The sequence below is a fragment of the Saccoglossus kowalevskii genome, chromosome 8 (assembly GCF_978046115.1).
Source record: "Saccoglossus kowalevskii chromosome 8, keSacKowa6.1, whole genome shotgun sequence".
Classification (NCBI taxonomy): domain Eukaryota; kingdom Metazoa; phylum Hemichordata; class Enteropneusta; family Harrimaniidae; genus Saccoglossus; species Saccoglossus kowalevskii.
In genome coordinates, this window is record NC_140648.1 from 30,663,400 (window position 1) to 30,689,141 (window position 25,742).

Sequence of the window (25,742 nt, forward strand, 5' to 3'; positions counted from 1 at the left end):
TGCTTCGCACATGGGAGTCAAAAATGGTCTATAAGAATGTAAACAATAACTGCATATGTGTAACATATGTGTTAAGTATACATGTATATAAACTTTAAAAGAGATTGGCATGTCCAAGATATGGAACCGGACCACATTTTATAAAACACAATTTCATTCAGTAAAACAATTGATAATTGATTGTTTTGATAGATACCTGTTTAGCACCATACACATTAGTTATGTTGTCTTTTATAGATGAGTTACAGTTGGTAGTTACCACTAAGTTTTTTCTACAAAATAAACAATGAGAAACAACAAATATTGTATTTGCTTTATTAGTAACACAATATATGTATTGACACATGTATTGACACATGTAACGAATGAAATAAGAAATACTGAAGTTATAAACATAACGAATGAACAAGTTAAGGAAGCAATTTAAACTTTAAAAAAATAATAAATCTGCTGGACCAGATGAAATTACTCATGAAACAATAAAAAGAGGGGGTGAAGTAATGATTAAATCATTGAAACATCTTTTTAACTTTTGCTTTGAGATAGAAGCTTGCAAATAGTCATGGTAAAAAAATTGAAAAACAGGGTTATCTCGGCCCTGGAAAAATTCACTCCACTGAGAACTCACTGTAAATGTTGAAACAGGTTGGTTTTATTAAAATACCTTAAAATATTGTTTTTAATTCAGAGAAAATATTAACTTTGGAAGCCAAGGTGACACGTCAAGCAATTTATTGCATTTGTTAAACATACAAATAGTGTGACTGCATAAATTAACAAATCTTAAATCAGGAATACACAATATATTGCAGAATGTGTACAAACTACTGAGGTGACTTACCTGGTAGCTGTCTGATTATAACAGACCAAACGGGCACCAGTAGAAATAATACAGTAAGCATACAATACATTCACCATTTTGTTGAACTCCTATAAAGAAAAATACAGAACTTAATAGCTTAATACAACGAACCATATTTCAAAATAGACTGGGATGACAAATTTAAACCATTGTATAATGTAAGAATTCCCAAAACAAGGACTGAACTAAGAAGCTTCAGCTTCAATTCTGATCTGATTGATCGCCATAATGTATTTGTATAGACAGTATTCTCATAATAATTTCATGGTATATTTCATAACTGTTCAAGTTCACAAAAACATCATACATTCAAATAAATATTTGTTACCTTCTTTAGATTCCTTAAGAATTCTTTGTGTCTCACTGGCAATGTGTGGAATACATTTTGCAATGTCACGGTTGTTCCTCGCTGAACATAAAGACAAATAATTAACATATGTTATAATCTGTCAAGAATTGTCTAGGATTACATGTAGCTGTTTGGAAGCGAAAGATAAAACATAGCTCAAACAAACTATTTTTTGAATTATTGTGCGAGTATTATTGCAGCAATAGCTATAACTAATAATCGTTTATCTCTGATTATTAAAACATTTCCTGCATTATTATAGCGCAAATATGTGGCATTATGGAGACTGAAAGCATAGCATATTCACTATATATCAATATTGTACATTAAATCACTTGTATGAGAAAAGATGGCACGAGGGTTGCATGCAGAACTCCAGAGGGCGCAATTGAAATCCAGTTTTGTCAGGCGAACCTCAGGATTATGGTACAAGACAATTTACTGGAGCCCCTGGCCAAAATGTCAATTTTATCCTGAGAGGCTATTTCCAACACCATTTCACTAATGATTTCATTTCCCATAAAAGTATGTGTCATGTGTCATGATTTTTTACGATCCATACCGCATGACTTATTTCAACGAAACGGCGACTACTACATTTTATGTGTTTACCTGTGCAGGAGTCAATTTTGCTCATGCAATTGTATTTAAAACAATATTTAGGTGAGATGGAGTCATCTTTATGTGATTATATTTAAACCAACAATTTTTCAAAATCACAGCTATTGCTAATTCCCAGTATACTGTACATGTCAATACATACCTGTCTTGGACAGGGTTCTTGACTTTTAATTTTACCATTATAGTCATATTCTATTCTGGTGCCCACACTGCATGTCTTATAACACGTAGTAATTGTTAAACAGCTGGAATGAAGATTGACAGATTCTATATACGCATACAGATATATAATAAACAACAAATATTAAACCATTAGGTACTAAATGTGAGCAGCTTTGAAGAGAGATAATTCCATGATGAGTTGGCAGAGTTTCCCAAACTTATATTGTTACTTAAGCTGATTTAAATATTTAAATTTGTTATTAATAACTTTAGTGTCTTCAGACCTCAAACCAATTTGCTTTCACAATATGTACTTGTGCACAAACCACATCAAAATTGAGGGTTTGATCATTATGTAAAAACTTGACACCCCCCCCCCACAATATAGTAAATTAAACATCAGAAAAAATTCTCCTGATAAATTTAGCTTTACTGTAGTACAATTCAATAGTGAATTAGACAAATTTTAGATTTTTAAAATACTATATCTTCTACCGTTTTGCGAAGTGGCTAATCAAGTTGATAAATTACTGAGAAAAACAATGCAGTATTAGTCACCATGGCTGAAATTATTTTGTGAAAGACAGGTATTAAAGTTTCTTACCTTAATGCACATAATGAACTGAGAGCTTCACCTCTGAAACCAAACGTCTCTATACACGTCAGATCAGAAAAATCTTTAAGTTTCGATGTATGATGTTTGAGAGCTGTAAATAGATGGGATTATCTGATTATTGCATTTTGGATATCCTTGAAAGCTGTCAGATATTGATGTGTTAACAATTGAGTTTTGTTGAATGATCAGGATGGTCGACTGGTTATCCAATCACATGGTACTTACCCAATCCTTCAAAATCATCTTGTTGTATACCTGAACCATTGTCTATTACTTCTAATAATTCACAGCCATACTCCTTTAATCGGATTTCTAAACAACAATTATTCAGAATATAAAACCACTCCATTGACTGTAGTTACATCATGTATAGAAATAGGTGACCACGCATATAGTGCATTGCACTGTGATGTGATGTCATACTAGTATGTTTTTAACCAGCTTGCGAGTGTCTGATATCACTCACTGGTACGTCTGATATAGCTCACGATTTGCTGTGACAATGTTACACATAGGTTGTTTTATTAAATGCAACACATATTTATATTTATTATTAACAGCAGAGCACAATGTTGTTATTTTATCTTTGGGTGTGAGCAATCGATTCTTGCAAACCAGTCACAGTAAAATGTAAACAAGTGTGATGGCCTATCCTTGGGGCGGAGCTACGTCACAAGACGTTCCACGTTGCTAAGACGCGCACCACTGTACATGCATTTCTATGGGCTCTGTGCGCGCTGCTGTGGAATGGCGGTCGAGCCAGTGAAAATTCGAGAAAACACAAACTCAACTTTGAAGTAATCCTGAACAACCAAATTTATATATGTTACACACGTAAGGCTAATCTTTTTACACTGTTCAAGGGAGTCTCAACAACCATCCCAAATTACCGTTTTTCTGCGAGTTTTAGGCCTTTGTTTTCATCGCGAGGGTTGCCAGGCGGTGAAAATGCCCGGATGTCCGCCCCGAGGATACAGAAACTCTGTGAGAAAAGATGCAAGGAAAGCAGTTTAAATTATGGATAGTTTTCTTATATACTGCTCTTAAGTTTAACGCTAGATTTTATGCCTGTGTTTTCAAATGTCCTTGATTTAAACCAGTAGATTTTTTTTTTTTTTTAAATTGATTTTCAAATCTCCCATCCCTGGGTGATATTCAACCCTTATGGAAAGGTTTATTGTTCCAGCCATGAGAGGCCATCTAACATTGTGTACTAGTATTAATGTTTGTTCGCTCATATAATTTCCTAAGATTATACTTGGATGGACTTGTGGGGTTTAAATATCATAAAAACCACTACAAATCATGATTAAAAACAAAGCACACAAGTCTGTAACAAAAAAATGTGTAAAAAATATGTACCAGTAACTTCTGTCTTTGTTCCCCAGGCGAAATGTTTTAATCCCCACCCCCTTCTCAAAGAGAATTCTTACTCACCTATATTTGTGGCGCCAGCATCCAGACTGTTCTCCACTAATTCTTTGACAGCTGTGGCTAAATTCAAGACAACTTGTCCTGAACAAATTTGATGTATTGATCGTTTATCGATGGGCTGAACATGACCTGCATTCATGCTTGATGCTCTGTTGTTAAGAATGTAAATATTATACTAATATTATACTAATATTTAGATAAATTGTTGAAATTAAATTTTATATATCGTGAATACCCCTTCATCCAGACGTTTGTTGAATGATAACAAGAATAAAGACAATATGTCATCCTCACCAGGATGTCATTGAAATTTGAAAAAACAATATTTAATTTATTGTTGTTGTCATATTGTTTCATAATCCAAACATTGCCAGCTAATGTACCTCTGAAGATGGTTACATAATTAGAGCTGGTTAGATCAAACCATTTTTATGAAGGTGTGCTTTTCTGCTTATATTCAACATGTCCCTCAGTATTAGTTTGGACATTTCCAGTTGATGTTGGTTTGTCCCAACTTACCAGTAGGTGTCAAAATTGTTGTTTTTTGGTGTTAGAAACAATTAACATGGCGTTGACAATAAAATCTATTACTACCGGTAGTACAGTTTCTTGGTAATATATGTGACCAGAATGCTCAATAGGATTTTGGGGGGAAACTAAAAACAAATCACAATTTATAAAATATCTCATTTTTATGTCAATATTAATTTTTGTTGTCAAATTCAACAATTGTTTCAGACACCCATCCCCCCGCTGAGACACTATTAAAGGTAGATTTTTTTATTTCAAGATACAAGATGTGATAGATATAAAATACACCTGGTTGTGTGTTCACAGGTATGGAGGTAAACAACTGCAGAACTTACTCACGAGTTCAAAGTTTGTGATGGTGACAAGTTGGCTACAAAAACAGTAGTGTACACATTTATTTAAAACGAAATCATATGTGTGCGTTATATGTTTTGTGTACACACAGTACAGCATCTATTACACAACTCACCTATCTGTGAAATCAATAACGCTCTCCACTTGGGAGCTCTCCATTTCTATATTATCTATCTGAGAGTGATTGCACTGCGTCTGCGCTGCAGCTCTTGTGTCGTATCCTCCAATCAGACCATCGCATTTTTTGATAGGGGTGTGCATACAAATTTATATCCGTAGAAAAAAATAAATTAATCCCTTTGCTGCTTTTAATATAAATAATTAAGTGTATAATAATTTTTAAATCATTTGCTTACGGAAATTTATTTATTTCAATAATCATGTTTGCATTCAATTTAAAATTAGTTTATTGTACCTCACGTGCGTAATGGTGTGTTCGTTGCGTCACTTCCTGTTGTGAATATTAAACATGGCTACTAATATCTGTATATTGTGGATGATAAAATGGTGACAACGCGACACGGAATATTATAGAAAGTAAGAATATTTTCATTACTTCTCAAATGGTTGACAATATCGTCCGTACACCTCAGATGTTGCACAGACACAGTCCGTGAAGGTGTTGCATTGTGGCACGAGAAATCTCGTTCTTGGGTGACTAGTGAGATTCTTAATTTTCGTTTTGAAAGTGAAAAGGGTAATATTGGTGACCAATGTATTTGTGAACATATATGTACATGAACTAGTATTATGCGGGCAGTGTACAAGTACACTGTCGTCGGTTATATTAGTTCATGTGCAAAGTTGATTTTGCATTTGCTTCTCCACTGCATTCTAAGAAATTATTCCAAGAACTGGGATATATATATATACATTAAAATTCACGTGTTCCAACGTTACGAGGCATCCATTGATACGTTACCATTACGAATGTGTAATGTCATTCGGTCTTTCAGCGATTTTTCGCGGACACGGACATACGGAATAATAATAGTATTTATTAACTCATAATATCTCCCGGAGAAGATAAAAATGGACATACAAAATATAACAAAAAAACAGCAGTAAAACAACAAAAACAGCTTTTAACTCATTTTTAAATACAGAAAGAAGATTTTCAGTCTGGTATTATTAAGATGGTCTTAATGAATTGAGTTATGGAAGTGACATGTGTCAGCTGCTCATAATGGAAATAAATTTATCATTTACTACTGGTTCCAAAATTATTAATATGAATTTCTGCTATGTGCCCTATATGCTGGCAATTCATAACAAAGTGTTTTTCATCTTCAACTTTGTTTTGTATACATTTGTCACTTGTTCTAGAATTGATTGGTATCTGTTAAGTCTGCCAGTTTCAATTTTGAGACAATGATTACTAACTCTAAATCTAATCTGGGAAGGGATATTTAGCTTTAGATTACAAATGCAAGTTTATTGTTCACTACTGCCAATCTATATTACATGTGGGTACCTTGCATGTTTGTGTCACTATTTAATGTCAGACAAAATAAAATGATAATCTGTATATACTAATGTACTTAATGCATTATTTTATTTAAGTGACTACATGTACCAATTAATTTCTTACACTAATATATTACATCTCATGGGGAATTTAATAAGTCATTTCAGTCGTCCTGTTAATCAATAATCAAATTAAGTATTAATATAAAAGATTATAGCAAACATGTTAGTAAAATGCTGGTGCTGTACTCTATTGGATATGAACAAAAATAAACTGATGACTAAAACAGGTTGTTGAGAAATATTTGAAACTTAGGTACTGCATGATTTGTGTCATTGATAACACTTACATTTAGTATAGAATTTAAGACTGTGTCCTGAACACATAAAAATATTTAGAGGTAAATATTAAAAACAGGTGTGAAGTTACTCACTCTAAAATCAATAATAATTAAACATCAATTTTACTGCAGTAATGACTATTTTTTAGTTTTATACTTGACCTTGTACAAGTGGATATGAATTAATTACTGATGAGAATTGGATGGAGTATAGGAAGTATCTTACAGTGTAGATCAAACTTAAAATAAAAATATATCAAAATCAAATAATAGACTATTTTAGCTGTACTTAGTGGTTTTTTCAATGAAAATCCAAGTACTGGGTTGACTTTCCAGATTTCAATATTTGAATGAGTTCATTGTCACATTTTTTTCATGCTACCAGTATTATCGTTTCTTTTATCTAGGAAGCATTACATGTGTGAATTACATTAGCATAAATTGCAATCATGCCTGGATTGGTTGCATGTGGTAGGAGATGGGAAATTGGTAGTGATGATTTGGTGTTTCCTGGAATGTCTTCAGTGGTTATTCGTCTTGCCTGGTGAGTACACCTTATTATCTGAAACAAATTTATGCAAGTTCCACAGACCATCAAATTACAACTGCATACATACAACACATACACGTCATTTCTCGAGATATGGTCTCATATAAACAAAAATGACGATTTTGACTGTAGTGCACACCAACTAATACAAACTGTTACCATGCTTAAATTAAGTATTTTGTTTTGGTGTTTTAGTGCAGTAGCACCCAGGGCAAAACTCGTACTCAATATTTCATTATAAAAATGCATTGCATTGTGGGAAAATCAATGTTTATCAACACAAATGTCGTACATGCGCCGCTCGACGACTACCGCCCTTTAAGTTATGCCTGGGCTGCACTTTAACATACTGTTTACATTACACATGACTTGTTTCGTCTAGAATAATTCATCCATATAGTAATTGTTGATATTATGTTTTTTTCTCAGGATCGTTGCCATAGCAGTTGTGTATCAGGTACACCATGCTGACTTGGTGCACTGCGACGGTGGAGATGTGCTGCTGTCATACCTAACAGGAGTACTTATACTATTAGCCATTGTCATAACACTAGAAATTGTCATAGTATATTGTAGTATGCAAGGTACTATAATGAATCCCGTTCCAAGAAGACATTTACCCATACTCCTGTATTTTAGATTACTGCTTTATGTGCCAGAAATAATCTGGACTATAATTGGAACACGATGGGCTTTTAAGGAGAATAGTATGTGTGATTCAACTGTAATAAATACCGTGAAAGCGGCTGTCATTTCAAGCTGGATCATTCTTATATTTGTAATGATTGGTATTGGCTTAGTGTTTGATCCGCTTGGAAAACTTCACGTGAAGGTGAAAGATAGTGAACAGTTGGAGTCAGATGAAGCTGAGCAGTTACGGCAAAGTGCTCACATGGCAGCTCATAGATTATGGGAAAATAGGTATGTAATTATGTATATTTTATTGTCATGTCTCACTGTTGTAACACATGCTGTGATTGGCTAGAACGCAGCTAGTCACATGACATTGAATAAAAATGGGTATTATAAAACTGTACATGGTATGTAACATAGATGATGTCACTGAAACTACTGTGCAACAATACCAATCGTAACAAATCTCTGTTTGCTGCACTGCTGTATGGGCGTCGCAAACCTCTCTGGAACAAATCATGATATTTTCTTCACAAAAGTGTGATATTATTTACTGTAACTTGCTATAGTTTTTCATGATGATACTTTGATGGCATATATGGGAATGACATTATTTTACATCTGACAACGTCTTATAGATTCCAATGTATTATTCACTGCTATAAAATATTGTGTTTTTTTCACAAAAATGTGAAAATGGTTTTCGGGAAATGTGTCTGGCATGAAAATACATCAGTTTACCGTTAAGTAATTTAAGCTGTCACACATGGTGCATATATATACAGAGGAGAACTAACTCAATTGTATAATAATAATGTAATCTCTTTCACATATGTGTAAAAAAGGAAGTAAAAAACTATTAAAAATTTGGAAAATGCTAATAATTATAATAAATAATGAAGTGATCAAGAAATAATGAGTATTGATAATTAACTTACAAAATTTACTATAACCCTTTTCATTCATGGAAATAATACAAACTTTGACAAATCATATGTATTCTTGATTAATTTCTACTAGTTTACCAAATTATTAAAGAACGTTTAAAACTCCTCGGAAGGAGTTAAAATTGTTACATAATGAAAACATACACTCACTAACAAAACTCGCAACAATAATTACATCTGTGTTCAAATATATTCTTACATGTAGTTTCACAATGCACATGCCTTTCAATTTAAATACAGACATGCCAATCATATGTGGAGACTGGATTTTCATCATCTCTGAACATTTTTTTTGAATGATGAGTGAATACTATTATTTGTTACTATATATAGACTCTCTTGATTAAATATGATTTTGAAATACAAGTCTTGGCTGATGAAGCAATAGAAATGGTTATGAAGAGTACCAAATAAATAAATAAATAAATAAATAAATAAATAAATAAATAAATAAATAAATGAAAAAAAATGTTTGGTATATCGTACTTCAGAAACATTGATAAACAGATAGCTGGTTAGAATGTTTTAATGTAGCCAGGACCCTGGATGCACTCCGGATTTTTTTTGAGTGTTGGTAGATGTGATAAGTGAAAACTATAAATAAAAAAAAAAAATTAGTATACATTATAATGTCATTGTTACTAATTCTTCTTGAGATATTTAGTATTTTTAAAAAACGAAAAATCAATTCACTAATGACAGAGATAGCATAGAACCCCCTAACCCCCTTCCAATCGCCCAAAGAAGTTCATACATTGTAATTTTACGAGTCAAAAGAATACATGCTGTTACATAGCACATAGAACAGGAATAAGACTGCTTTTCAGCTCAGATTTAAACATTCTATGAAATAACAGCTGGTAGTTAATTCTGTCACTTGCTTTGTGATAGCTGCAAAGCCATTGAATCCCAGGGCTATAATTATATATTTAACTTTCACTTGTACATGTATTTATGAAGAGTATGATTTTAATCATAGTGATAAATAATGTATTAAGTTAGTTATTCCTGTATATTTACACATTATCTTGACTCTTTTGCCTTTTTAATTAATCATAGTGGAAAATACAGTAGTGGGAAAACTGTATCTCACTGTAGATGTTCTTGTGAACTCAAGTAATTTTTCTGCGAAATGTTGGTGCAACACTTTGTACATTTTTATGTATCTATCTATCAATTCTTTGTTAATTTTGGACCAACTGTATTTAATTTCTTATTGGCTACAGATTTTGATTGACATTTTTGGGAAAACTTTGGAAATCAAAAGGTTACCGGTAATTTCATACTTATACAGAGGTGCAATATTATATGAACATTGTAAATATGAAATGTGATTTTCATTTTAATATTTTGGGATGCCATTCTGGTAGTTTAATACTTGCATGCATGCACCTCGATTGTACATTTATGTAGACTCTATATCTGAGCAAATGTCAAACATGGAACATCATGTTTCCAAGCAGAATCTAAAATAACTTAGCATACAGGGATTTTAGTTCATGCAGATAAAAAATAAATAGTCAGGTTTTGACATGCATAACTAACACACACTACAACTGCTGTTTTTAATTCATGGTTCATGCCAGTATGCTTCCCTTATAGTAACTTTTGTTCTTCACACAATTGGTGATTTTCCGAACAATTGCGAGATCTCGCGAGATGCATGAAAGACGCGCGTCGAACATCTGCCGCAAAAATCGAACGATTTGATTTTGAACTAGAATTTCTTTATTTCGCAGCTTACATTGACCGGCCAATCTTCGACAGAGGAATATTGCTTCCGAATACCCTCACTTAATCGAAATTGCCTATCATCAAATGTGGACAGCACATTATTAAGCATGGAAATGTCCCCGAAATACTTTCGCGTTTGTCGAATCCCACGCGATGTTTGACGCGACTACGACGCTATGACCTTTGTTTGTCCTGTTTTTACGTTCGATTTCACGCATAACGCGTGATTCTCGCAGTGTACGGAAAATGGTCTATTGCTAGCCTTTTCTGTGCAACTGTCAGTTGTTGTGATAGAGTGTTGCTTTAGCCCTGGTTATGTGTTCTCTATTTTAAATGCTTATACTTTAAATTGTTTGAATTTTCGCAATTTCTGCATTTTATGGCATACTTGCAATAAAAATTTTGCGTAGTCACTGACATTTCATTTTGTAACAAATTATAAAATTCTACCATTTTTACTGACTCATAACATTTTCGAAAACTTTTCACTTGAAGTGGTTTGCAGTATCTAAGAATGAAAAGAAGAAAAATTGAATTTTGACCTATCAGGATTCTATTATTCCTTTTTATCGGTAGTTAGCCATTAGTACAGTAACTGTATTCCTTTCTTTCTATCCAGTTCTCTGGAGTCTCGGGTCCTGTTTCAGTAATGCTTTAGTTGCATCATTGTTTTGCTGCTTTTAATTAGCAGAGTTCATTTTTTGACAGCTGATGTGAAAATGAAACCTTCATAATAAATTGTATTAGCTGGTATGCTTTCATTTTTCTCTTATTATTGCACAATCTGTCAAACCATTAGTGGATGAAAAGCTGTTTCAGAATGTTTTGTTCCAGAGAGGTAACGAATCAAATTAGAATAAGGTACTGTAAATTTGGAGCACCATTGAGTCATCCCACTGCATAGTGTTCGCATCCCAGGCTACGTGTACATTGAAAGTACATTGTTTACATAGAATTTAAACATGTGTTGCATGACTACTATGGTGCTTAGGAATTATGAACAGTTGGTGTAAAAGTTAAATTGTAGCACATGTTTAATATAGTGATGTTGTTTCTATTTTACCTTGCCCATAGATGAAGAGAAATACTGTGGAATACTTTATTTTCACTTGGAATTAATTTTTGCTGAAGGAATGATTTAGTGAAAATAAAATCCAGCGAATATACCTTTTTCCTATATTTTACATTCAACTTGTCAAAAATCCATGAAAATAAATTCCATACAAAACACCAAAAAACTCTATTCAGCGAAAATTAAATCCAGTTATAAAATAAAGTATTTTACAGTATATACAATGTATGAGATGAAAATGTTGTCTTTATTCTAGTCATCTCCAGCACAAACTTTTTTTTTTCAATATATTGATGAAATTTTACTAAAAATTATCCTCCTTTTTTGGTTACAATAGCTAAAACAATTTTGATCTAATTTTACAATTACAATTAAAATAAAATGTCTATCAAGATATTGGTTAAAACTTGGGCAAAATAAAACATTTGTTAAACTAGAAATAAGTTTTCATAATGAAGACATTTATATACTGCTTATCATGAGAACCAGGTGTTAATAATTGTTAATTGAGAAACATAAAAAAAAATTAATTGTTTATGTAACCACTGATGACCACATTGTTCGTGCATTTATATTACATGTACTCTAATTTTTGCCTTGTGTATGTGTTTTAGTATATTTTCTCTCTATTAAACTTTTATTTATTTATTTGTTTGTTTGTTTGCAGTATCTCACACACGTTTGAACTGGTTAGGTTCAAACTTCTCACATACATCAGACATATTAAATCAGACATATGCACATACTGTTTTGGAGTGTAACGTAAACTTACAAGCATGATATTGTGCTTCTGCGTGTACCAATCAACTTCACAAAAATAAAATTCCCTTCCATCGACTATCAGCTAACTGCCATGACAAAGTATTTCTGCACTCCACCCCCGCTTATTCCAGGAAAGTTGTCTACTGTGAATTCCCCACTTACCCCCCTGTGGGTTCCTCACTATCATACATCTCTACATTTATACATCATCCCTAAACACAACACAACTATGGAACTTTATGAATTGAGTGTGGTTTAAATATTGTATATTTTATCTTGATTTCTAGGTGTAAGTTATTGTGTTGTTGTGCTGGCTTTGATGAAAATTCGCAGACAGCGTTTAGTGATGCTGCTGAATTGATGACTGGGTTTTTCAAGGTAAAAAAATTATATTGTTGATGAATTATCAGTATTCACTTTATATATATATATATATATATATGCTGGCATTTTATAAAAAACACATAGATATCAAGAATTTATAAGATAATAGTATGCAACTGGTTCGATATGTGATAAATAAGATCTCAAAATCATAAGACAACATATGAGTGCAGAAGAAGTGGTTGGTTTTCATCTCAGATTTTTCTTTTTTGTGTCCTTTACAGAATGTGTATCACATGTTACTTGCCTTTTTGAATAAGATGATATTTCAGTTTATTTCTGTTTACACAATCAAATCATTCCCAGCATTCTGTGATGCTATTGGAATGAAATAAATTTGATATTATATCTACTGTCCCTGTGTGATAGAAGGATTACACATGGAAATCATGCAAAATCATTGTGCATGGATAATAGATTTGCATACACTTATTTTTTTTCAGATTCTTGTGCCAGGTGACAGATCCATCATTAAATGTCACTGTAGTCTTTCCTGACTTTTTTTTTTAATTTGCAAATTGCAAGTGCTGACATACATGCATAGTGCATTTTTCACAGAGACCATATTCCAGTTTGGGACGATGTGACTTTCTATCATAATGTGCAATCCTGGCTTCAACCAGACCAGGGCAAACACAACCTGTGAGCTTTAACCAAGTTTCCCCCGTAGTTGGATTTAGCCTTCCCATAGAGTCTGTGGCACACCCACCCAGGGTAGGGGGGTCTATCGTTTTTGGTGTTCAACCTAAGGTACATGTAGGTTTGAACTTGGGTCTGCCAATCATCAGTCTAATGCAACAACCACTATGCTACTGGTGACCGGTACACTTATCTAATGCATTCTCACATATATATAAATATTATATTTATCAAATATAATATAAATTTCAATTTGATATAAATATACATAATTGAATGTGTTTTTTTGCAGGGTACTGATATTGTGCCTTCAGATATTGCTGCTGGCCTTGCTTTAATACAGTTGGAACAACAAGCTCAGGAACAAGTTGGTAATGCATCATCACCACCAGTTACTACAGATTATCCTTGTCTTCCACGTCCTCCTATCTCACCCTATATCGATATACAAAATGTTGCTTATTACATGAAATATGCAGTGGCATCATATGGATGGCCTTTATACGTCTACTCTAATCCCTTGTGCGGCACATGTCAACTTTTTAAAAACTGCAGGTGAGCTCATTCATTCTTACTTCATAATATATGGTAAGGTTCATGAGCACCAATTGTTTCTTCTTTTGATTATCTATTGAGCAGTTCAACTTTCATATTCTTTCACCAAATAAAATTGCACAATTTGTTTAAACTATAATACATAATAGATAATATTTGGTAATTGTTGTCCTTAAAACAACTATTCATAATAGCTATTTATTTTTAGTGATGGCTATTCATTTGTAACATTTGATAAGATGTTCATATGACAATATTTAAACATATAAGCAGAAAATAAGAACACACATGTATGAACATGTATAACAGCTACAATAGAACATGACTTGTATACACTCACTACGTTGTAAGTACAAGGTATAAGTTGAATAGTTTGTTGGTCCTCGTTCTGGCAAAGTCCGAAAATGGAGACTATTAATTTGGGTTTCGTCCGTCCGTGGCATACAGACAATGTAAAATGACCTACATATGCATGCCAATTTTCGTTATGATTTGATTAAATATGGCTGACTGGCAGCCATTTTGTTCCTCAAATTTGCTAAATTCTGATATTTAAACGTGTCAGGAACTGTTTGTGTGGTGATCATATTGGGTTATAGGTGCATGTCACTATTTTTTTGAGATTTGGTCCAAGATGGCCAACTGGCATTTACATCGACTACAGCTAAACTGGGACTATGCATTATCAATGCTTGTTAGTCCCCGTTCGGACGCAGTCCGAAAACGGGGACTTATGTTTTGCCCTGTGTGCGTCCGTCCGTGCGTCCGTGATCACCTGTATCTCGAACATGCATGGACCAATTAAGTTCAAACTTCACTCATACATCACACATTATATGGGACATATGCACATGCATTTTTTTCATGATCCGATTAACGATAGCCGAATAGCGGCCATTTTAAGGCCGAAAATGCATCAAAATCGCACATTTTCACCATTCCGGACCCGGATCTCAGTTATGCATGGACGGATTTTGTTCAAATTTGGTACATACATTAAACATAATAGGACCTTGATGCACGTCATTTTTTTTTTGGGATCGGGTTCGAAATGGCCGACTGGCGGCCATTATGTTTTAAAGAATTCAGTTCTGGATCCGTATCTGAGACATGCTTGGATTGATCGAGTTCAAACTTCACACACACAAGGTACATCATGTCACAAATATGTATGTGCATTTGTTTTATGATCTCATTAACGATAGCCAAATGGCGGCCGCTTTAAGGCCGAAAATGCATTGAAATCGCACATTTTCACCATTCCGGACCCGGATCTCAGTTATGCATGGACGGATTTCATTCAAATTTGGTACATACATTAAACATAATAGGACCTTGATGCACGTCATTTTTTTTTAGCTCCGCTGTCGACTTTGTCGAGCGGAGCTTATCATATGAGTGATTGTCCGTCGTCGTCGTCCGTCGTCGTCGTCGTCGTCGTCCGTCGTCGTCGTCCGTGTCAATGTTTTACTTTTTCGACTTCTTCTTGAAAACTACAAGCCTGAATGCTTTGATACTTGGTGTATATGTACCTTGGGTAGACCTCTCTCAGATTTGTTCATTTCATGATGATATCTTCAATTCTCTAATTTTGGTGAATATTTTTGTCATTTTTAGTAAAAAGTGATATTTTCGACTTCTTGTTGAAAACCGCAAGTGCAATTGCTTTGATATTACATATATAGGTACTACATGTGGACCTCTCTCAGATTTGTTCATTTCATGATGATATCTTTAATTCTCTAATTTTGATGAATATTTTTGTAATTTTTCGTAAAAAGTGATATTTTCGACTTCTTGTTGAAAACCGCAAGTCCAATTGCTTTGATATTTACATATATAGGTACTACATGTCGACCTCTCTCAGATTTGTTCATTTTGTAATGATATCTTCAATTCTCTAATTTTGGTGAATATTTTTGTAATTTTTGGTAAAAAGTGATATTTTCGACCTCTTGTTGAAAACCGCAAGTCCAATTGCTTTGATATTACATATATAGGTACTACATGTGGACCTCTCTCAGATTTGTTCATTTCATGATGATATCTTTAATTCTCTAATTTTGATGAATATTTTTGTAATTTTTCGTAAAAAGTGATATTTTCGACTTCTTGTTGAAAACCGCAAGTCCAATTGCTTTGATATATTATACATATAGGTACTACATGTGGACCTCTCTCAGATTTGTTCATTTTCTAATGATATCTTCTGTTCTTTAATTGCCATGTGCATTGCTAACAGCGGAGCTATCTCAGCCGACAGGCTGCTTGTTTCGGATCAAGTTCGAAATGGCCGACTGGCGGCCATTTTGTTTTAAAGAATTCAGTTCTGGATCCGTATCCGAGACATGTCTGGATTGATCAAGTTCAAACTTCACACACACAAGGTACATCATGTCACAAATATGTATGTGCATTTGTTTCATGATCTCATTAACGATAGCCAAATGGGGGCCATTTTAAGGCCGAAAATGCATCAAAATCGCGTATTTTCACAATTCCAGAACCGGATCTCAGTCATGCATGGATGGATTTTGTTCAGATTTAGCACAATGTGTTGTACATATGCAGGTGCATTTCGGTCATGATCTGCTTTGAATGTATATGTCACTCAAATATGAACGGAACGGGGACGTGTCATTGACAATGACTTGTTAATTCTGTGTTGTTCTTTAGTTCCAAGGTGGAAAAAAGTTTTCTTGCATATTATTGTATGCTTATGCTATTATTTTAACCCACACACACATGCCTCTGTCATTTATACTCATTCGCTAGTAGCAATTTTGGTGCTTCTTGCTTAATTATGAATAAATATTAACACATTTCTGGCTTTGAGACAACTAATTACTGTATTTTTTATAATTTAGGCGTCATTTTGGGAACATTTCCCTTTTTCCTGGTACCAAATTTATCTTTTCTTGTTGTTGACAAGAATACTGTTTATCGTGACTAGCATAAATGGATAAACTCAATTGTGAGAATGAGCTTTTTAGTGTCAAATTACCGTTTAGTGTTAAATGCTTCTTCATTGCCCAGTTTGCCTTCCAAAAAATACTAATTTCCTGTTTTTTTTTGTTTTTAAATCAGTCCATTTTTGTCATCAAATTACAATGTCACACGATCATGTTTTGTGTTATTCAGAAATTCATAATTTTTGAACATTCTGATTGGTTAATTATTAGATTGACCTATCAGTTTCAGGTCAATATGTGTATCCAAAAAATATGGCAAATATCATTTTGCATTGAGTGCTTGTGCTTACAGGAAACTAAGTTCAATTTTACTCGTTTATTGAAACCAAGGCAATTTCAATTTCAATTGAAGAGTAATTGTTTTATTCTGTGGAAATACTATTTGAGACATGTACGGCCTTTAGCTCACACCTGATACCTGTGACTGATATTTTTATGATAAACTGGCTTGTTTCTTAATTTTAGGGTCCATGACATTGTAACTGTGCTGTTTTAGTAAATTTGTTTTTATACAAGCCTGTATCGCCTGGGCAGGGTTTTGATGTTTTCGCTATGTTTTAGACATGTGTTTGTCAAAATTGTGTCAATGTAATACTAAAGCTGAGCAGGTGGTAATTTATTTTTACATTCTTTTATTTTTTTGCTGCTATCTTGGATGTTGTTTGTAAGTATGCTTCCTTTAATTAAAGTGTCAATTATTAGAGTGTATGTAGAAACATGGGGAGGGGGGACTAAGGCTAATGTTAATATGGCTATCTCTAAGTGTCTTTCATTTACGGACAACATCAAAGGATTGATGTTGGATAACAAATTTAATTTCTTCAGATGGTGATTGGAGATGGGGTGTCCCAAACAATATCAATCGTATTTGTTAATGAGTTCTTATTCATAGTATAAAATCTATTTTTTTTTTAAGAATCTAAGTTTTAAAGTGATATGGTTGTTAATATTTTAAAATATTGTTTATTTTTGACACACACTGATTAAATGATAAACCAATTATGAAATGTGTTTATTATGATGAAAAACGTGGTGTTGCAAGGGGGTGGGGCTTGATTTTTATCCTACATCAATGTTTTGATGGTGTCTCTTAATTGATACCTAACAGCCAGAGTGATGACATTGACTTTGATATTTTTGATTATAGATGTGTCTGCTGTTGTAGTTCATCACAAGATAATTGTTGTGAGTGTAATACAGCAGCATTAAAAGATGTCACTGGTCTCAAAGACTGTGACATCATTTATTGTAATTTTCATAATTCTGTAAGTATATTTATTATTAATATAACAATAATAATACCAAGTATAACAAAATGATAATACAAAATACAACAAAATATATAGTATTTGTATTAAAGTTTATATAAGCTGGAATTAATTAATTTTGTTTGAACAGATTGAACATAATCAATGCATGCCTGTTGAAGTAATGAAGTGTCAATGGTCAAAATAAGTCATATTTTAATGTTCCAGTATACTATAATTGTAATTGTTGCCTCATGTGCGTTTTTATTGGAGATACTCTTCCCATTGAGTGATATACAGTACATATATGGAAAAAACCAAAAAGTTCTTCAGTTATTAGTTTTAATTTTCAATCAACTCATGAAAATAAATCAATGCATTCATTTAAAAATTTGCTCTTTGTTTATGTATTAGAAATGAAAGACCACACACATGTAGTTGTACACAAGACCAAATCTCTTGTCAGAACAGGGACTAACAAAAGCATACACTGTTCAGTAGAGCCCAGTAAGGGACTGATTAGACATGTGTCTTTTTGTGTATTTCAGGTTTATGAAATTCCATTCTTTGTTGCCTTGGATCATTCACAGTTGGCAGTTATAATATCAATTAGAGGCAGTTTGTCTCTCAAAGTAAGTCATTTGTTACATACTGTAAAACCATTTATATTTCACTGGCATTTACTATTTTGATGTTTTGAGCAATTTCACTGGGTTTAAAGTTAACAAACTTGGCAAGGAAACAATGAGTTCTATTGTTATTCAACATGTTCACATTTAATTTGCCGACTTTTACTTATCCACAAAAATAACAAAATTAAAAACCTGCGCATAATTAATGCATTTACAGGATAATCACAATACTATCCCTTTAAACTGATTAGTGAAATTCTACGACCAATCTACCTAAAAATGCTATGTGTTTATGATGTTATGACATGTTGTAAACTTTTTATTTTAATAGGATGCCTTAACGGATATGACAGTTGGTTGTTGTTCACTTGATAACGACGCAATGAAACATATTTGTGCGCATAAAGGTATACTACAAGCTGCTAGGTATATCAAAAATAAATTAGAAAATGAACATATCCTGGAACGGGCATTCAGAGAAGCACCTGTAAGTTGTACATTTCATTTCACTGCACAATTAGTGGTGACACTCCCATGTAAATATTACTGGTATTATAGTGATATGTGTTGATAGGTTACTGCATACTGTGACATTTGTTTATCGTACATTGCTGGTAATCGCAGCATGGTTGTGCATAACATATACGGTAGTAATAAAACGTCACATAAATTCTAAGGTTACATTCTACTCTACTCACCATATAAACATAAATATAGTTTTACGCCTAGGCATTAATGGAGTGACATACAATAATGAAACATCACATCAATTCTAAGACTACATTCTAGGCTACCTACCATATGAACATACCGGTAATTGTAGTTATTGTCCAGGCATTTATGAAGTGACATATAGTAATGGAACATCACATAGGTTTCTTACCAACTAAATATTTTTTTTTATTATCAGGATTATAAAATTATCATAGTTGGTCATAGTTTAGGTGCTGGAACAGCTGCTCTACTCACGATTTTGTTACACAATACATGGCCTGGTCTTCACTGCTATGCTTACTCCCCACCAGGAGGCCTTCTAAGGTAAATATATCAATATGGGATAATCAGGCTGATAATAAGGATGATTTCAAATCTGCATTTCCAGAATTTGTTCATTATGTACGCTTTCGTATGACCATATTAGCTCCATTAGTACTGCATGATGTGACTATGGTTAAAATAAGTAATATTTCAATGATGCAGTACATTTTTTGTGTGTGTATGCAATAGAGCAAATACAGTACATGTTTTAATCCAAAACAAAAAGTAAGGTGTAACACCATTTAGAATATTTGTTGTAAAAAACTACCACCTTTGCTCTACACCTTATATTGGAGTAACTCCTAAACAGTTTACAAACAAACAAAGAAAAACAGATTATTGTGTTTTGAATATTTAATCAAACTTTTATTTCATATTTTAAACATTTTTGTAGTGATTGATTGTTGATCTGTGAAATAAATAAAAATCATTGTTTTGTTTCATTTGCTGCTGTAGTTCTGAAGGTTGTGTTTATAGTAAAGACTTGATCACATCAGTGGTAGTTGGGAAAGATGTTATACCAAGGTAAATGAACTCATAATACAATATACCGATAATATACATATATTTCTGCAGAAAACACTTGTGTTCACCAGGCACTTATGCTATACTACCATAGGCAGTATTTTGAAAGGATTAATGATGAGTTGATAGCCACCATTGTGCATAGTAGTTAGCAATAAAAAGGTATTTGTCTATTTGCCCAACCCAATCCAATCCAATGTCCAGTTACTAATAAAATGGCAAAACATTTTTTGGGAGTGTCGCCATTTTAAACAAGCATTCTAGTATCAGTGTAGATAAAAATAGAGATAACAAATCAAAATGACAACGAAAAATGCTTTGATTTGTAAGAACAATTGCATTCAGTGACATGATTATATTTCTATTGTGCACTATTAATAGTGCTTCTTTGTCCGATGTGAATGTTCGAAAGTGATGCAAACATGATGCACATTTTCTATTAAAACAAGGAAGACATTCGCACATGTCTATAACACTTTCGAACACGTCCAGACATCGTTTAACAGCCCAATAAATTCTATTGATGAATACATCATGGAGACATAATGTTTACCTATTAATACAGGTAATTTGAACTTGATCTTCACAATTGTTGCTTTATTTGTAACCATATGAATTCTTTGTTATTCTCAGACTTAGCATTCAGACTATGGAAGACATGAGACAGAAGATATTGAGAGTACTTCGAAATAACACACAACCTAAGGTTGGTAAATTTTGCACGATTTCAGGATATTATGACATTCGTGAAAACAAAATTTTCACTGGTACAAAATTTTTCAATTTTCACTGATTCACAAAATTCACATCAATTTGTCTCCTGCAAAATTATAACTGTTTACAGTATTTGGAGATTTAAAGATCTCAAATGGTCAAACTGCTTGTAAGCATGCACCAATCAGATTGCTGGGTTTATAATACACAGCATTGAGGTATCCCAAAGTATTGACAGCAATGGTATTTGAAATAGATTTACCATCACATTGTATTAGTTGAATCTTGAAAAGCACCAGCTCATAAATTCGTAATGGGTTGTGGGTATACGTGTATCGTAAAATCTGCATTAGAAGCTACATTCTAAATAGAAGTCACACTCATTCTTTTGGAATAAATGAAAACCAAAAATTCATCATTTCTTATGTGTGTAGATGCTCTAATAGAAGTTGCATCCATTCTATTGCATTGTATCATTTTAAATAGAAGCAAGTTTTTTAATACAGATTTTCAGTTTGTATAAATTGTTTGTTTTCTTGCATTTAGTATCAGATTTTATTAGGTGGTTGTTGGTACACTGCGTGTGGATTACCAGAGAGAATGCCTGCACCAACAGAAGATGTAGAAAGTGGTCCACATATGAACCAACCACTGTTGGATGAAAGAACAGCGACAACAGGGAGTAGACCACGTAATTATACAACAGATGACAGTCAGGCAACAGATAGTTCAGCTAACACACCTTTATTTCCTCCAGGCCAGATAATACATATTGTAGAAGACACTCCAGGGTAGGCATACTGTAAAATCATTGGGCTCGTGGGTTTATATTAATATGTGAAAATGTTTGGTGAACAAAATTTGCACACATTGCAGAACAAGGACTTTTAGAAGTTTGGTAGTAATTTTAAACAGAGACAAATTATTGTGAAGTCAACCCTAAATAAAAAAAGAATTATAGAGTACATGGTTTTTCTAGTTATCACAGCTGCAGAGAGTCCCAAAAATGACACCAATCGAAGCACACTGATACTGACGATTTTACCATTTTACCATTTTAAGATCAAAAATTACACCTAGAGCTTTGTTACCCTGGTATCAGATTCAATAACATTTATTTATTTATATGCATGCCATCCCTCGCAAAAAGTTTTTTTCAAAGTAAAGTGAATTACATTGTACATAGTAGTATGGCTATGTGATCCTACACCTTGATATACATAATGTGAAACCTATTTATAACTATATCTTGCAGCTCATGGTGTGGCGAACCGGTTTATTCTGCAACTTGGGCTGGAGCTGATACATTTAGTAATATCGTCATCAGTGGAAGAATGGTAATTGATCATATGCCAGACGTGGTAATGAAAGCTTTGCAGCAGATATCAGAGTCCACAGTGTTGCCCTTAGAAACAACACATATCACAAGTGATGACAGCTTTGATGAAGAAGAAGAACCTGTTATAACCTAAGCCTGCCATATATACCTGCCTAACATTATACATTGTTTTCATGACTTAAGCTTACATACACTAAAATACTATATTTATTGTGTAGATGAATGTATGGGTACTGCATTTTATATGAGTAGTGCATATGCTTACATAAATGACAGAGGTGGGTCTATAGAAATTTTTAGGAGAATTTGCTGCTGCGCCAAATATGAGTCTCACAGGGATGAGATAATGGATAATTTTGTGCAATACTGTAAAATGACTAATTTTCACTGGGTTTAAATTTCACTGATTTACTATTTCAGGCATATTCAGTGGGTTTTAAATTCACGGTTTCGTCATTTAGATAATGTGTTTTATGCTAAATTTTACATATTCACTGTGTTTTAATTTAGCACATTTTTCCAGTCAGCGAAATAAGCTATATTAAAACCCAGTGAATAATTACCCCCTTTACAGTATACAGACATACCCATGCTTAAAGTGTACATTATTAGGGTTTATCTAGGTAAAGTAAATTAATTTAGACCCACTGCCTGTTCCCCAAACACCCTCTTGCCTAGATTAGGTGTAAGAACATGATGGGTTGTGGGAATATCAATTTGTTTAACATTACAAACCTTGCAAATGCATAGTGCAAAAACCACTGCCTCTTAATGAATCTGCATACAATAAATATTTGGTTTATGTTATTATGTGCATAAAGATGGGCACATACTGTTGTACACCCTTCCTGCAAGTTCTCTGGTGACTAGGTGGTTTTGTGATGTACAAATAATGTTTTGTAAAATCTATATTAGAAGCCGCATACCTAATAGAAGTCACACCTGTTCTTTTGAGAACCAAAAATTCACTATTTCTCATATGTGCAGTTGCTCTAATAAAAGCCACATTCTTTCTATTGCATTGTACTATTTTAATAAAAACTGTGGCTGCTCATACAGATTTTACACAAGGAAAGATGATCAATGTCACGATGAATGATATCTGTTAAGGAGAGTGTCCTCTATAGCAGATCTGACAAATCAATCAGCATTGTACAATCATTGCATAACATTAGGCCACTCAAAATTTCTACAAAAAAAAAAAAACTTTTCAAAATTAGTTCTTTTGTGATAAACATTATTACAGCAGCATTTTATGAAGGGACCAAGGAAAGACAACTTTGTGCCTTGAATGCATGCCACTACGATTTTGTAATAATAGTGTCAAGATTGTGGCTGTAGGTTTATAGTATGTAGCAATGTATTTATGAATGCTAGGAAAATGTAGCATAAACATATAGTTAACTACATGTGACTGAATGGCTACCCATCTGTGAATTATTATGATTGACAACCGTTTATATCCAGGTAGGCAAAGATTACAAAACTGAGAGATTATTCCAAAGGGTAGTAATGCTGCTATGTACATATTTTGTTAAATTTATATAATCTGACAATATGTTCTTTGTATTTTCTGTTTTGATCCACTTTAAAGTGAAGGTGGAGGATTCATAAAGTCATATTCAGTGCCCTAGGAGTTTACAAATCATGTGTAATACATTAACAACCTTGTGCCATATGTTGTCGATAATGTATAGAGTAAAATGAGTAATGTGTTGATATATTCTAAGGAGGGTCTTTTTATGCAGATTTTATCAAAAATATTTTGTGTTCGAGCACTCGCCTTCACAAATGAAAAATAATTAATCAAAGTGGCATTCTCATATAAAATTAAATAAATGTTTGACATTTTTCAACAAAAAAATACAGGTAGAAATGTAATTAATCAGACAGTTTTGGTTTCCTGAAATTGTTCATACAGGGCATACTTGTATACTATTTTCACTCCTGCCCCCGCCTCTTGTACAACTCCTTAAGGTAGCAAGATAGTTTATTGGCAAGGGAAATGAAAGGAGGGCGTACGTGAAAGCACTAAACCTATATATATTTAGGAAGAACTAAATAATTAGATTTAATGTGTATGCATGATTATTACTATTCTGCCACAATATTATTATTAATTAATTTTTAATATGTGCAATGTATTATAAAGTGCAATCTTAATTTTAATGTACTTTTGTCTATTTAATTTTAATGGTAGCATAAGAATGGGTGATTTTGATTGACTTCCTTGTGCAAAGTACACAATGGGAGATGTATGCACACGTGTGTGTGTTCCACTGAAATCTAAAATTCAGATTTCAGTGAGACGTCTTAGGTAAAATTGGATACATGTAGGTGATCTGATTGCTTTAACAGTGCAACTATCAAAAAACAGCTAAATGGGTGACAGGCTTCTTGTTTAACAGGCTTATATTAAATATTTCATGCCTTCATTCTTTGCTTCTATTACCTTTAGCACACAGAGTTGTTTTTTATTTATTAGTTATTATGTATGTTTTTCATTGAGGCTAATGTTTATGTGCAATATATTTGAAAAGTTGCATATTATGAATGTTCTACTATTATAAAAAATATCATGGCTAAAACAGATTTCAGCACCTTTTAATATGGAGCAGCAGTAGAGTTGGTGGTGTTAAATAAAGTGCAGTCTTCCTTACAATGTTCCCCAATTCTTGCCATTTGTATTAAATGCAAATTATATACAGTTTTGTGTCCATTGACGTCATACCAACTGCCATATTTTTTGTTGTTGCATGTCAGTATTTTGCATGGCTATACAAAGTATTACATTACAGTGCATTTGTTTATTATCAGTAAAGAAGCAACAGCTTGAATATTACTGTGATGTTATATTGTTTGTTATAATTCTATATAAAAATGATATACACACTAGATGTGAGGTTTTTACATTGTTTGTGAGGAATGGATTGTCGTGTTCTATCACATCCACAATAGACCATTTTCCGTACACTGTGAGAATCACGCGTTATGCGTGAAATCGAACGTAAAAACAGGACAAACAAAGGTCATAGAGTCGTAGTCGCGTCAAACATCGCGTGGGATTCGACAAACGCGAAAGTATTTCGGGGACATTTCCATGCTTAATGTGCTGTCCACATTTGATGATAGGCAATTTTGATTAAGTAAGGGTATTCGGAAGCAATATTCCTCTGTCGAAGATCGGCCGGTCAATGTAAGCTGCGAAATAAAGAAATTCTAGTTCAAAATCAAATCGTTTGATTTTTGCAGCAGACGTTCG

General features: G+C 33.2%; 2 protein-coding genes across 3 annotated transcripts in view; one reads left to right on the top strand and one right to left on the bottom strand.

Moving 5' to 3' along the window:
* Positions 1-5,116, bottom strand: part of LOC100368527 (mismatch repair endonuclease PMS2-like) — a 33,701-nt gene extending 28,585 nt beyond the window's left edge. The window contains exons 1-8 of the mRNA XM_085502485.1: positions 5,045-5,116; positions 4,048-4,193; positions 2,836-2,922; positions 2,599-2,701; positions 1,975-2,077; positions 1,191-1,271; positions 842-930; positions 197-272 (exon numbers count right to left, since the gene is read on the bottom strand). Of these exons, the coding sequence (XP_085358611.1) occupies positions 197-272; positions 842-930; positions 1,191-1,271; positions 1,975-2,077; positions 2,599-2,701; positions 2,836-2,922; positions 4,048-4,193; positions 5,045-5,088 (729 nt within the window). The 5' untranslated portion in view covers positions 5,089-5,116. The remainder of the gene's footprint in view (positions 1-196; positions 273-841; positions 931-1,190; positions 1,272-1,974; positions 2,078-2,598; positions 2,702-2,835; positions 2,923-4,047; positions 4,194-5,044) is intronic.
* A 275-nt stretch (positions 5,117-5,391) lies between these two features.
* On the top strand, positions 5,392-25,375 carry LOC100371607 (diacylglycerol lipase-beta-like). 2 transcript variants are annotated; one of them, XM_006813492.3, is made up of 13 exons: positions 5,392-5,466; positions 7,145-7,281; positions 7,717-8,208; positions 12,723-12,813; positions 13,751-14,013; positions 18,133-18,250; positions 18,781-18,864; positions 19,196-19,351; positions 19,775-19,902; positions 20,359-20,427; positions 21,061-21,133; positions 21,688-21,932; positions 22,397-25,375. In XM_006813492.3, exons 2-13 carry the CDS (start codon positions 7,187-7,189, stop codon positions 22,611-22,613), a joined length of 2,031 nt encoding a protein of 676 aa, XP_006813555.2. In that variant the 5' UTR covers positions 5,392-5,466; positions 7,145-7,186; the 3' UTR covers positions 22,614-25,375. The 2 variants fall into 2 exon arrangements, with proteins under 2 accessions (XP_006813555.2, XP_085358613.1); XM_085502487.1 differs by having other exon boundaries at positions 18,151-18,250.
* The last annotated feature ends 367 nt before the right edge of the window (positions 25,376-25,742 follow it).